Genomic DNA, 15,439 nt, shown 5'->3' with positions numbered 1-15,439 from the left:
TTGGGGTTGTGTGGGTAGCAACCAGTCGATGTCTCTCTCTCACATTGATGTTTTTCTCTCTCTCTCTTCTCCCCCTCTCCTTCCCGCTGTATCTGAAGAAAAATGCAAAAATGTCCTCGGGTGAGGATAAAAAAAAAAAATCTGATGCTCATACTTCAGCATTATATGCAAATAGAATCCTAACCAATGTTGAGCACAGTAGGAAAAATTTCCCAAACTCGTTGCATATTTTCCATTTTAATACATGTTATTGTTTAGATAGCATAACTACTTTTTTTTTTTTTAAATCCTCACCGGAGGATATTTTTCCATTTATCTTCAGACAGAGTGGGAGGGAGAGAGGGGGAGAGAGAGAGAAACATGGATGCGAGACAGACACATCGACTGGCTGTCTCCTGCACGACCCCGACCAGGGTCAGGGACCAAATCGCAACTGAGGTACGTGCCCTTGACAGGAATCGAACTGGAACACTTTGATCCGCCAGCCGATGCTGTAACCACTGAGCCAAACTGATCAGGGCATCCTGTTTCTTGATTCTAGTGAAAATTTTCTTTTGGTGTGGGAAGCCGCAAATGATAGCTTATTTGCTCTATTTCAAATAAGGCAGCTTGACTCTGATCTAGTTCCTAGGAAGCAACTAACATAAGCCAGAGCCTTCCTGAGAGGATGATTTAATCCTAAAGTTAGATAAAAGCAGTGTTTTCTAACCTTTTGCGGGCTTTTTATTTCATGAAAAGAGAAACACATTTAGAATTTCCAACATACACAAAGGCAGAGTGACTAATAAGATAAGTTCCCATGTACCAATCACTCAGCATCAGTAATTATTAAATCATGGCCAATATTGTGTCATTTATATTCCTATCAACAATGCTCCCGACCCTACCTCTCAAATATTTTGAATCAAATCTCAGCTGGATTTTTTTTAAATCCTCACCTGAGGATATTTTTTTACATTGATTTTTTAGAGAGAGTGGAAGTGGGTAGAGGGACAGAGAAACATTGATGTGAGAGAGGCACATCAATTGTTTACCTCCCACATGCGCCATGACTGGGGCCAGGATCAAACCTGCAACCCAGGTATGTGCCCTTGACCGGGAATCGAACCTTTAGTTCTTTAGTGCACCAGTTGATGCTCTAACCACTGGGAAACACTGATCAGGGCAAATCTCAGCTGGGGTTTTTTGTATCTATAAATGTTTTAGAAAATGGAAAACATTTATAAGTAAGGAGTTTTTTGTTTTTTTTTTTAAATCTTTATTGTTGAATGTAGAATGTATTACAGATGTTCCTCATTTTTCCCCCATTGACCCCCTCCTCCCCACTCCCGTCCCCCTCCCGCCTTTAGTAAGGACTTTTGAAAAATTAAGGTAACTACACAAAGACATTAATTTCTTAATACAAAACCCTTTTAAGAAACTGATGAAAGTTAGGGACTTTTGCCCCAGAAAAATTCATGTACAAATATGTTTACATTTGTGCATACACATAACATTTTTAGGACACTCATAGTTCTGAAGTCAGTTGTTTGACCCTCTCAGGTTTATTGGCCCCTATTTAAGAACCTCTGTCCTAGAGGATCCATTATGGTGTGATCTTCCATAGGAGGTCATACATGTAAGATTTATTCATTTACTAGATGTTTTTTGAAAGTGTGCTTTTTATTCAAGGTACTTAGGGTACAAAATTAAAGTTTTTGCAAATTAATAGGGGACTTAAGCTACATAATAATGATAAAATGTAGCACAATAAGCACTCTAAGACAAGCATAGTTTTATAGCAAGTAAGAGGAGAGAGGCGATTATATCTGTCAGAGGGATTAAAGTAGCATTTGATCTGGAGCTTGAAGAATGGTGGGATTGTGCTGTTACATGTGGGCACAAGAATTCTAGGTAAGAGAACTTCCCAAGCCTGACTCTGAAAGCAAGAAAGCATAAGGTCTTGTTGAGGGGTTCAGTTTGATTAGCCAGTAAGATGTATGGACAGTAGTAGAAAAATAATGAAAAGTTAAGTCATGGCTAGATCATGAGGCTCTTGATCACCATACAGAGAATTTGGAACTTTCATAAATTGTGGGAAGCAACCAAAACAGAATATTACTATGATAGTCATTTAGAAAAATTATTTTGGTGAAACGAACTGGAAGGAAGACTAAAGTTTGGGTGACCTGTTGTGAAGCTACATCAAGAGTTAAATGGAAACATAATGAAGCTCTGGTAGGATCAGGAATGGAGAGCAGGGAAGAACTACAAGAATTGAGAAGTAGAATCAGTGAGATTTAACAGGACTGCATGTTTAAAGGGAAGGAATAGTTAAAGATAACTTGGATGTTTTGGGTCTGGTAATAATATGGCACTATCATTAACACCCTCTGATGAATCCCCTATTATTCTAGCAACCCCTCATTCTGGTTATAGCTGCTCTTATCCTTCATTGGAATCGCTAGGCCTTCACCATGTCTGTTCTTACTAGTCAGATCCCTTCTTTCCTCTCTTCCTTCTTAACACACCCTCAAACTCTATCTTTTGTTTTTCTATTTTGCTTGTAAGTCAGCCCCAGTAAAGTTCAACTATCATTTTCTCTGATCTTATAGTCAATGTGTAGAGCACTGCTGAAGATATTTATACAACCTTATAAATAGATACCATCCTTTGATTTCTAGCATTAGCTGGGATCTTAATAGTACTCAAATATCCTTTATGTTACCATTTGGCTTCCTTTCCCATTTCCTTTAGGATATAGACTAAATTTTCATTATATTTTCTCCAACATTTTATTTTTTCAGCCACTTCCCTCACACTGAAAGAAAACACAAAACATTAGTAGGAGCGTTCTCTGCTTACTGTTCCCTGCTTTATAAGTGCTGTCATCTTGAATTATTTTCTTGTTGTCCCTGGATTCTGTTACCCTTCTGCTTTTCTTTTCTTTCTTTTTTTTTTTTTATCCTCACCCGAGGACATTTTTCCATTTTTTGTTCAGATAGAGTGGGAGGGAGAGAGAGGAAGAGAGAGAGAGAGAGCGCGCAACATCGACGTGAAATGTACATATCGAGTGGCTGCCACCCATACAACCAACCAGGAACAAACTGCAACCGAGGTACATGCCCTTAGAGGGAACCGAACCCGGGTCTCTCTGGACTGCAGGCTGACGCTCTAACCGCTGAGCCAAACTGGCCAGGGCCCCTTCTGCTTTTTCAGTAAACTTGCTTCACTAGTTAGTTCCTCCATATCTTCAAACTTTCTCTACTAAGCTCTTTTATAAATTTTTCAAATCTATCTAATCTTTTTTTTTAATATATTTTGTTCAGATAGAGTGGGTGGGGAGAGAGAGAGAGAGAGAAACATTGATGTGAAAGGGACACATCGAGTGGTCGCCACCCTCACAACCCAACCAGGGCCGGGAACAAACTGCAACCGAGGTACATGCCTTTAGCGGGAACCGAACCCGGGTCTCTCTGGACCGCAGGCCGACACTCTAACCGCTGAGCCAAACCGGCCAGGGCTATCTAATCTTTAAATAAAGAAATAAATAACATTTCCTTCACCTGATATCTTTCTTTGGCTACTACTATGATGTTACTCTCTTGAATTTTCTTCACAGCTAAGATTTTGAATGAAAAGGACTGTATACTTAAAAACTGCCATTTAGTATCCATAAATGGCTTCTGGTAGCTTTCAAGATAAACCTTAACTTGTCACACAAGGTTTTTGGCCTTTCCATATTTTTTCTTTAGCCTCATTTCTTGCCTTTCTCTTTCATATTCCCTATGTTCCAGCCATAACACAGCACAGCCAATTTTATAACAGTGTTGTGCTCTTTAAGTTTCATGCCTGAAGTATGAATACTTTTTTTTTCATCATAGTTTTATTGAAATAATTCTCATGCTGTGCAAGAAACCTGTCCAAATTATTGAATTCAGTGATTTTTAGTATATTCACAGAATTGTGCATCTGTTACCACAGTCAATTTTGAAATATTTTCATCATCCTAAAAAAACCTTGTGTCCATTAGCAGTCACTCCCATTTCCCCCACCTCTCCTTGCCAGCCCTAAGCAACCACTAATCTACTTTCTGTCTCCATAGATTTGCCTATTCTGAACATTTTATATAAATGGAATCATACAATCAATATGTGGTCTTTTGTGACTGGCTTCTTTCCATAAATGTTTTCAGGGTGCACCCATGTGGTAGCTGATGGACATTTAGTTGTTTACACTTTTTTTTTTTTATCCTCACCTGAGGACATTTTTGCATTTATCTTCAGATAGAGTGGGAGGGAGAGAGAGGGGGAAGAGAGAGGGAGAAAAATCGATATGAGAGAGACACATTGACTGGTTGTCTCCCACATGACCCCAACTGGGGTGGGGACAAACTGCAACTGAGGTATGTGCCCTTAGCAAGATCCAAACCCTGGACTCTGATCCTCAGGCTGACCCTCTAACCTCTGAGCCAAACCGGCCAGGACTGTTTCCACTCTTTGACTATTGTGAATAATGCTGTGATGAACATTTGTGTACAAGTTTTTGTGTGGACATATGTTTTCATTTTTTTTAGAACTGAGGGTAGAATTGCTGAGTCATATGGATGTTTAACTTTGTAAGGATCAGCCAAACCCTTTTCCAAAGCATCTGTACCATTTTACAATACCTCCAGCAGTGTATAATGGTTCCAATTTTTTATTTTCTTGCCAACTCTTATTTATTATGTATCTTTATATTATAGCCATCATATTGGATATGAAGTTGTCTGTCACCATAGCTTTGATTTATATTTTCCTAATGCATGATGATATTAAATATATTTTCATTTAAAAAAATGTATATATTTATATGTATTTTCATGTGCTTACTGACCGTTTGCATATTTTCTTAAGAAGTGTTTATTTGAAACCTTTATTCATTTTAAATGGGTTATCCTTTTATTGTTTAGTTGTAAGAATTCTTTATATAGTCTAGATGCAATATATCAGATACATGATTTGCAAATATTTTCTCCTGTTCTTTGGGTTTGTCTTTTCACTTTCTTTATGGTGTCTTTTGAACATAAGAGTTTTAAATTTTGGCCCAGCCGGTGTGGCTCAGTGGATTGAGCATTGTCCCATGGACTGAGAGGTCCTGGTTCAATTCCTGGTTAGGGCACATGCCCAGATTATGGGCTCAATTCCCAGTTGGGGGTTGTGCAGGAGGAAGCCGATCAATGTTTCTCTCACATTGATGTTTCTGTCTCTCTCTTCCTTCCTCTCTCTCTTAAAAAAAAAAAAAAAAAAAAAAATCAAGAAAACATATTTAAATATTTTGATGTTCTATTTAATTTTTTTGTTGTTGTTTGTGCTTTTGGTGTCACATTTTGAAAACTGTTGCCTAATCTAAGCTCATGAAGATTCACCCCTTTGTTTCTTTCTAAGAGTTTTATAGTTTTAGCTCTTACATTTAGGTCTTTGATCCATTTTTGAGTTAATTTTTGTATATGGTGTGAAGTGGAAAGTGTGTCCAACTTTATTTTTTGCATGTGGATATCCAGTTTCTTCACACCATTTGTTGAAAAGACTATTCTTTCCCCATTGAATTTTTTGGGCATCCCTGTCAAAAATCAATTGACCTTAAATGTGAGGTTTTATTTCTGGACTCTCAATTGTATTCCATTGATCTATATGATTACTTCATATTTTTCTAACTTTTGTTTTAGAATATATTATCTGCCCTTTCCACCTGGGCAAACTCCTACTTCATGATTCCTCTACCAAAAGCCTTCCTTTCCCTAGCAGGTGTTTGGCATACCACTGCATACTTACAACATAGTGCTCATCAAACCACCAAGGAAATCCAGACTTTGAAAGAGAGGTTAAGACTGGTGATATAGAATTTAGAGTCATCTTTAAAAAGGTGATACTTTAAACTACATAGCAATAGATGGAATCACTAAGAAATTTGAGCGTATAAAAAGAACATGACTGCAGAGAATCTTCCAAATATCCAAATTTTGGGTGGGAAATAGTCTAAAGGTAGGAAAGCCGTAAGAGTTAGAATTCTGGAAACCAAGAGAGAAAAGGGAAAAATATATAGAATGGTAAAGGTCGGTAAGTCTAAGAATGAACCATGGATTCGGGTTGTTAGGTAGTCATTAGTAATCTTAAGAATTAATTTTCAGAAGAGTTGTTGGAGCCAGTGTTTAAAAGATTGGGTCCTGGGACTTTTTTGCAATTGTGAAACTGTGCTGTGATTTTTTTCTTACTCCTTAATGGTGTGTCTATAAATGAAGAATTTAAATGTATATATTTAGATGTTGTTCATCTCTGTTTTTATCTCTGTAGGGCTTCATGGGTTTTTGTTTTCTGAGAGACCTGAAAACTTATTCCATAAAGAATCTCTCTCCAACTTGCTATCCATTGAATTTCTTTAATTTTGAAAGACTTTATATGTTTTAATTACATCATTCCTGTTGTGTATGCATATAGATAATTGAATATGGGCAGCTAATGTGTAACTGTTTTTCCCCCCCCCTTTGGAATAGTGACAGAAATGTTGGTAAATGTTCTGAGTATTTGCTCTGATGATGAACTGATGACTGAAGGTGAAGACCAGTTTGATGGTATGATTATTCATTTTACTGTATTTTCATTGTGAAATGGTAACGTTTAAACTGCCAACTTCAGTACACGCTCTTTTGTAAAATACAGTCATTGCTCTCAAATGACTATGCTATTTGATAAGTGACAGCCACTCTTTCAGATATTATTTATTTTAAGATTTTAAAATAATTTTAGTGATTTTATTTAATTTAGTAATTTTATTTTTTTATGTATATATGGGGAAGAAGATGAATTTGGGGGAAAGGGAAATTTGGAAGAAAGAATAGAAGGAAAGAAAAATTTAAGGTATAAAAGGATGTGGTTCTTCATGAATAGACACTGCTTAGAGAAGGAAGGATAAAAATATTTTTTGTTTCGTTGGCACAATAATGCTTAGTTAGTGCATCAGAAACATACCCAAACCCCCAATGTTGTTACTTCTTTCCAAAAACAACAGTGGGTTGTTCCAACTTATGAGTGGTTGTGTTCTACCACATGTTAGTTTAGTTTGAGATTCCGAGAGCATTTTTCCATAGAGACAAGGTTATACACAGTTGTTAGTTCTTATGAAAGTCAACCAGCCTATGTACCTAATGTGCATTTATAGTATAAATTAATACCACAGAAACAAAATTCCTTTTATTTTTATGTTTTGAAATTATTTAAAACTTTTAAATTTAAATACTTATTTAATTTAAATTTAATTAACTGAATAAACAAGGACATAAATAACTTATAAACTAAAAATTCTTTATTTTCTTTCATATGCCCTTCACATCTTTGTTGTAGCATACTTTTCATAGTTATAACCAGCATAAAATATTCCCGGGTATTAAACATGGTTTACAAATTGGTAAAATTTAATAACTACTTATTTCTAAGTATATTGATATACAATAATTTTCATAGTTAATCCATATTGTTTGGCATTTGGGTAGCTTTAAATTATTATTATTATGATAACATACAATAAACTTACTTGTACAATAGTTTTTATTTTTCTCCCTGGAATAAATTTCTAGAAGAGAATTACAGTTAAAGAATATAAATTTTAGCTTCATTATTATAGCTATGAATTGTCAGATTACATTGCAGAAGAATTGGACCAATATGAAATGCTTCTAGCAACGAATCCATAGATCTATTTCTCCACAGGCCCACCTCATTGGATTTTGCTTATTTTTACTTACTTTGCTTGGTGGCTATATAGTAAGAAATTATAGTTGGTTTAATTTACATTTCCTTGATGTTAAGGGAAAAAGTTATTGTCTACTTTTCCAACTGTGAAAACTGTCCATTTCAGTTGACCTTTTATCAAGTACAATCTGAGTAAAAACTATTTTGATATTTCTCTACTTACAAATAGATTCAATTCTTAAACCCTGTTGTAAGCCCATTTGTTCAAAGCGACTGTGTGCAAGTGTCTGCTATTGCCATCTGTTGGTGGCAGGCAGAGATGTGTTCTTGAAATAAATTATATCTGTTTTTTTAGGGAGGGGGATAAGCTTTACTGAATAATACTTATTTTTCCTTATTTAATTCTTTCACGTTTGTGTAGAAGTTTTTAGTTCTAACATATTTCATCATATTTGTCTTTTCCACACAATTTTTAAATAGTTTTAATTAAGTGTTTCTTTTACCTGTTCTGCTACCACCTTTTTAAGACAATGTCTGGGTTCAGATTCTAGTTCCTTCTAATGACTATGTGACCTCAGGCAAGTTACTTCACCTTTCTGAGCCTCAATTTTCTTGTCTTCCAAATGAAGCTAATAGTAACTACTTCATAATGTTATAGATATTGCTATAATGACCGAAATAATTTTTGGTATATAGCCTACAAATATTTTTAGGTAAGTTCTTGTATTACTTTGCCAAATTCTGTGAAATATCTAGTAGGAGTTTTTGTTTTTTTTTTCTTCTTCTTTATTGATTTTAGAGAGAGAGGAAGAGAGAGACAGAAACATCGATGAGGGAGAACATCAATTGGCCACCTCCTGCATGACTCCCACTGGGGATTGGAGCCTAAAACCTGACATGTGCCCTGACTGGGAATCGAACCGGCGACCTCTTGGTGCATGGGTCGATACTCAACTACTGAGCCACTCTGGCCAGGCTTTAGTAGAAGTTTTAATTAGTACTATATTAAATCTATATCTAAATCTAGGAAATTTAAAAAATATTTAGTTTTCTAAACTAAGATCAAGATATCTTTCTCTATATAGTTAATTCATTTACTGTATTTACTTCATTTAATACATTGAATATATAATTGCATTTAAAATTACAGGTTTTCTTTGAAAAAATTTGTTATTACTAAGTAAAATTAAACTTTAGCATTTTATATTCTTATTACTATTATAATTGGTATCTCTCAATGTATTTTCTGACTGTGTGTAAAGCAATTATATATTTATGGGTTTATCTATGTTCAACAACTTGGTTCAGAAAATTAATTTCCTGTGGTAATTTTTATTTTGTTTTCCTTAACTTAAAAACAAGTCATTTGCAAAAGACTGATATTATTTATTTTCTATATTTTTACCTTTGATTTCTTTTTATTCTTTAAAAAATTGTATCAATATTACTAATAGTATGTTAAATAGGAGCGATGACAGCTAATGCTTTAGTCCTTTTCCTATAATAAAAAGGAAAAAAGTTTCCTTGTTTTGTATAGTATGTGGTTTAGATACCTATGATTTATATGAATATAGACACTGAATCATTCTTGGGGATTCAACCAGAAATATAAAATCCTATTACTATAGTTCTTTTTTTTATCCTCACCCAAGGACATTTTTTGCATTTATCTTCAGATAGAGCGGGAGGGAGGCGGGGAGGGAAGAGAGAGAAACATCAATGTGAGAGAGACACATCCACTGGTTGCCACCCACACAACCCCAACCAGGGCCAGGGACAAACTTGCAACCAAGGTACATGCCCTTAGTGGGAACCAAATCCGGGACTCTCTGGTCCGCAGGCCAACACTCTAACCGCTGAGCCAAACCAGCCAGGGCAATATTACTATAGTTCTAATGAGCTTTAATGTGTCTTATCAATATTTTTCCTATCAATGATAAATTATTCATGCACTTGTTATATCATTCTTACATTCCAGGGATGAATCACATTTCATCATTAAAGAGACAGTGTAGTTTAGTGGAAAGGATCAATGGGTCAGGTGTCTTGGCCCTACCATTATACTAGCTGTGTAATCCTAGAAAAGTTACCTAACTTCTCAGGATCTTCTCATCCATAGAAGGAGGGAATAGGGAAGATGAAAATTCTTTCTCACTCTTAAGTAATTTAAAAAATTGGTAGCGCTATTTATGACAGTGTTTCTATAAGAAAATATAATGAGTTTCTCTTTTCTTCACCCTTATACTCAAGTATTCAGAGCAAGGGCTCAAAGAAAATTTTAACAATATGAATTTAGAGTCTGCATGGAAGAATGAGAATGGTTTGGGGGAGGAGGAACATTGAGGAATGGAGGAAAAGGGGAGAAAATTAGGATAGATACTAGGCTGGGCTAGGGAAAAGAGCTACTGGAACTAAGTTTATTTTTCTTCCTTATTCATATTTCTTCATTTTTCCCCCATAATTCTGCCATCTTTTCTTTTTTCCTTTCACTGTGATAGCATGCCTTCTGTCCTCTCCTTTTCCTTTTCTACTCAGCAGTGGAAACATCCTATGGACTGGGCCTGGGGAGAAATCTGACTTAGAAAGAAAACTTGGTGGGTTAGGGATTTCTGTGGAGGCAGAATAAGGATTAAGCTTTTCTGTGGGGAAAAGGAGAGAGCAAGATTAGACATTTCCCAGTAGCAGAAAGGAAAGAGTAACTTTTGCATATTCAGGTTTGAAATTGGGTAAAGAAATAAAGATTCTCTTCTTAAGTAATGGTCTTTGGTTTTCTGTATTATTTAATGTATGTGTGGGATTATTTTTAAAGGCAAATATTTGCATAAAAATTGCATGTATAAATGCACATAGCATTCCTTTTAGAGGTATTATGTAATCATTAAACAATCTTTGAACACTGATTTGGGTGATGTTTAGAATGCATACTATTTGTTTCAGATATTTATCTTTAGTTTGGTAAGAAAATACATAATCCATATGTGCTGTAATTTTACTACACTAAAACTTTGCATTTCCTGTAATGGAATCATATATCTCACTCAGCATTAGAATAGAAGGTATGGAAAGCCCAAATGAAACATCGCTGCTGCTTACTCTTAGAGCTATTACTTTGAAACAGTCTGTTACTGTTTCTTCAAAAACATGTCCCTCACACTCCCAGATTCTGTTGGGAACAGAAGGCACATACTATTGATCCTGAGTATGTGCAAAAGTTCTACAATTCAGATTCAAGAAATTGTGTGCTCTTGTTATTATGGAGTGCTTGAGGTTTAGTCTTTCCTTTATTGGGAGTGGGTGAGGTTTACCACTGAGGGTAGTTTATAAAGTTACCTACATTTTTCTGTATATGCTACAGATTTTGCAGATGTTGGTGTCCTTGAAGAACCACATGAGTTTGTATATTTGTGTCATTACCTTTCACTTAACATACTTCCATGGGTGATGCATTTCTTTAGGGGTATCAATATAAATGTGCGATTGTTGCTAGCACAGTCTATTTCAGTCTTATGTGTTTTCACGTGTATTTTTGTCCCTAATTTGTCTACTTTCATCCACTATTATAGTCATTCTGTCCATAATTTCTTCTGAACACGTATCTTTTAATAAATCTTTCCTTTAGAGCTCTACACAGTGGCATCTCTCTTTTATTCACCACATTCTACAGTGCTACATTTTTCAAATTTCAAATATGAGGGCCTTCATTTTTCTTTCTTTCTACATTCATTCTTCAGTACCACTGCCAAGTTAAATCTCTATCTTTTTATTTGTCTCAACCACCTTTTCTCCATCATTCACTTCCTTTTTTCTGGACTCTCCATCTGAAGAACGGCTCATATATGGCAATAAAAAAGGTACAGACCAGACAGAGTAACATTGTTTTGAAATATGACTTCATAAGTTATCCTCATGTCCATGTAAGTTAGCATATTGATTGAGTACTATTTATTCAGAGTCCTCTTGGGCCTTGTGAAAATTTAGTTTAATTTTTATGTAAGTTAGAATTTGATGTTTTTAGAAGTCATATTCCAAGATATCTGTCTTTCTGTGCATGGAAATATTTTCCCTCTTTTTCATTCCTCTTGTTTTTAATTTCATTCTTTTGCTTATTTGTAGTATTTTGTACTTTTCCCTGCATGATTAGGGGTGTTTGATTGTTTGTCTATTCCCCAAAGTAATTTTACTATGGACATTTACTTTAATATTATGCATGATGTGTTTGTAGACTGATTTAAAATCCTTATTTGTACAATGTTTTTACACCCCAGTGAATTTTAAAATTTGAAATCAGTATAGTTTACATAGCATTCAGTTTTAGATACATAAATTAAGACTGAAAATATGAATGTACTTCATTACAGCCATCTTGTCCCATCCCCATACTCCTCTCCTAGCTATTTTTAAAAATTTGTCAATTTTGAAACAAAGTATCTATATTAATTTATTTGAGGAGAATCAGACTTACTTTATATCCTGGGACAAAATACATAATAAACTTGGTTTATTTGTCTATAAAATGAGGAGATTGAACTTTGCAATACCTTTAATGTCTCTTCAAATTCTAATATTCTATGATTTTGAGACTTTTTAGTAATTTTTTTTTTTTCATCTTAAAAATACCTGTGTGGTGCCATGGAACTGACACAATTTTGGACTTGTAAAAGCTGTGGCTTCAGTGCTTATATGTTACCCTTTACTGCACCATAAACATGGTCGTGGAGCCTATTTTTTCTAAAATACATCTTTTGTTTTTATCTTTGAAATTGGATTTCTTTCTCTGTTTCTTTGCAGTAAGGTCCAGTCACCATCTTAGATTTTAATTATATATATTTGTGGGATGCTTGAATTTTAAATGAGATGGTGTAGCCTAGAAGACTATGGTTGTTCAGACCTCTGTATACCTAAGGCCCCTTTGGTCTAGTATCTTTAACCTTTCCTTAATCTTCTCCTCAACCATGGTGCTTCCGTATGTGTGTTTTCATCATGTTGAAGCACAGTTCTAAGACACCACACTCTTGGGTCCAGGGTGATTCTAATTGCTATATATTAGATGACAGGACTGAGATTGTTCTTTCTGGAGGCCAAGAGAAGGAAGTTACAACCTTTGAGTGTTTCATCAGCTAAAGATCTAGTTATTTTGGTATATTCTCTTCTGTATCAATGATAGGCAACACAGCTAACCCTTTAGAAATGAAGCATTAGAGAGTATTTGCGTTCTTGCTCCCTAGCAATTGTCCTCCGTTTTGGCTCACATAAACTCTTACAAAATTTAGAGAGTGAGAGAGAGAGAAGGGGAGGGAAGGAGGAAGGGAGGGAGGGAAGGAAGAGAAAGAAGGAGGAAAAAGAGAGAAAGAGAAAGAAAAGAAGGAATCATTTAGTAATTCTTTAGCCATGTTTTTTAGGGATTGCTCACTCTTCTCATTGCTCACTCTCCTTGTGTCATACTCACCTAGGGATGCAAGAGCTTGCATATATTTGCATGACCATAGAAGATAACTAGTTCATTAGGTTGAGATGTGCATTGTTGAAATGCTGGTATGACCCTTGGTTTTGGGTTACCTGCTTAGTAGTGGCTTCATACCATTGTTTTTAGACAGCAAGGAAGCTTATTTTGTCATAGTATGATGGGATATTTCCAGCCTGCATGTCAAAGGCTTTTATAATAGTTAAACAGAAGACTATAGGCTATTACCAGTTTTTGTCTGTTAGTCTGCATGCCATTGGCTCTCATGAGAATTAATCAAAGACTGTAGGGTTGTCATTATTTTTTTGTCATTTGGTTTGTTATACAGGTTGGGCTGTAGTTTCTTTCCCATTGCCATTTTACTGACTAGTCAATAGTGTGAGTCATAAAGTTTGTGTATTACTTTTCATTTGCATCTGTATGAAATCCCAGTATTAGACCAATGCTGAGCTAAACATGGAAGGAGTGAGAAGCTTTTTGGCATGAGTTCATCTAGTTTCCTCCATGTGAACTGGTGGCAGGGGGCTTGGTGTTGTTTCAGATGAGTGTGGAACAGGCTAATAGAATGGTACAAGTGTGAATGCCCTAAACCTGAGTCTTTATTATTCCATTGAAAGTAGGTTCAGCTGCAGCCCGGAAAGAAATCATAAGAAACAAAATTCGCGCAATTGGCAAGATGGCAAGGGTCTTCTCTGTTCTCAGGTAATGATACATTTTTCTAATTATTTGTTTCATAGATTAATTTTCATTTATTTTATTGAACTTTGTTAACAAGCAATGTCCTGTTTGACATCTAAAAGCAATATAGTAGTTTTCTCTCTATAAAGAAGTTCTACATTTACACATTGAAGAGGGGAACACAAGTTCCTTTAAAACTAGGGTTTTAAACCCTTGTGATTATTATTATTCACCTTTGGTATCTCTTGTCCTTTTGTAATGAAAGTACTGGGTCTACACATTGAAAATTTGAGTAGGATAAGAAGGGGGGTACTTTTTAGAGTATTCCTAAGAACTTGCTTTTCTAGATAGGAAATTTTTTTTGTGGGAGCCACAAATTGTCTTCTTGGGGTTCATTTAGGAAGACCAGGTTTAAGAGTGCACATGAATAGGTCAGTCCTTTAAAATGTGTTTGTAGCCCTGGCCAGTTTGGCTCAGCGGTTGGAGCGTCGGCCTGCGGTACAGAGAGACCTGGGTTCGGTTTTCGCTAAAGGCACGTACCTCGGTTGCAGTTTGTCCCCGGCCCTGGTTGGTCGTGTGGGTGGCAGCCACTCGATGTGTCCCTTAGCATTGATGTTTCTCTCTCTCTCTCTTCCTCTCTCTCCCTCCCGCTATATCTGAGCAAAAAATGGAAAAATGTCCTCGGGTGAGGATAAAAAAAAATAAAATGTGTTTGTAAAAATGAGTTTGTCAAACATTTGATCTTTAAAAGATAGGAAATACTAAACTTTACCATGTATTTATTTAATAAAGCTTTTCAGGAAAAATAATATATGTCTCAGTAGTACGGTACAACCTTATATCTGAAACATTTAGAATAGGGAAAAATGTATGTTGGAATTGAGGAAAATATGGTAATAGCAATGCATATCATAAATTATATACATGGCCTGTATCTGGTCCCATCTCCTCTTTGAAACTAAGTACTTGAAAGTATCTGATGTTGGTTGTATCTTTCTCTATAGGGAGGAGAGTGAAAGTGTGCTGACACTTAAGGGCCTGACTCCCACAGGGATGTTACCTAGTGGAGTGTTGGCTGGAGGACGCCAGACCTTGCAAAGTGGTAATGATGTTATGCAACTTGCTGTGCCTCAGATGGACTGGGGCACACCTCACTCTTTTGCTAACAATACACATAATGCATGCAGGGAATTCTTTCTGCTTTTTAGTTCCTGTCTCAGCTGCTGACACAGGCAGAATACTATATGATACGTAGTATCTGATTAATAACCTGACCAGGGCAGAAAATTGATAGAATGGGTATTTGTTTCAGTTGAAAATAATGGTCAGTTTCTAGCTTTTCATGAAATGATATGGGAGCAGCTCATATCATAATGTCTGAAATATTTATTTAGTTATTTATTTGTCTCATGCAGTCTTTTCTTTTAAAAGCCCGTTTCAGAATGTGAATCTAGGGTATATTATATCTTATTACTAAAATGGAAATGTAATTTCAAGTTTCTTTTTTTGTTTTTTGGGGTTTTTTTTGTTTATGTAATTGTATTAGACTATGCTTTTATTATCAGATACTTAATTTTAGAATAAATAGCCTGCT

The 15,439-nt window shown here is 35.5% G+C and overlaps 1 protein-coding gene across 3 annotated transcripts in view; it reads left to right on the top strand.

Annotated features, from left to right (window-relative positions):
- PPP3CB (protein phosphatase 3 catalytic subunit beta) overlaps positions 1-15,439 on the top strand; it is a 53,755-nt gene that overhangs the window by 30,151 nt on the left and 8,165 nt on the right. The window contains exons 9-12 of one of the 3 annotated variants that reach the window (XM_036265011.1): positions 6,512-6,589; positions 11,531-11,557; positions 13,785-13,869; positions 14,850-14,947. In XM_036265011.1, coding sequence (XP_036120904.1) covers positions 6,512-6,589; positions 11,531-11,557; positions 13,785-13,869; positions 14,850-14,947 — 288 coding nt within the window. The remainder of the gene's footprint in view (positions 1-6,511; positions 6,590-11,530; positions 11,558-13,784; positions 13,870-14,849; positions 14,948-15,439) is intronic. The other 2 variants (XM_036265008.1, XM_036265009.1) reach the window with 2 other exon arrangements.

This window comes from Molossus molossus, unplaced genomic scaffold, assembly GCF_014108415.1.
Source record: "Molossus molossus isolate mMolMol1 unplaced genomic scaffold, mMolMol1.p scaffold_m16_p_17, whole genome shotgun sequence".
Taxonomy (NCBI): Eukaryota; Metazoa; Chordata; class Mammalia; order Chiroptera; family Molossidae; genus Molossus; species Molossus molossus.
Note: the sequence above shows the minus strand (reverse complement) of the source record. Positions and strands in the feature narration are given on the sequence as shown.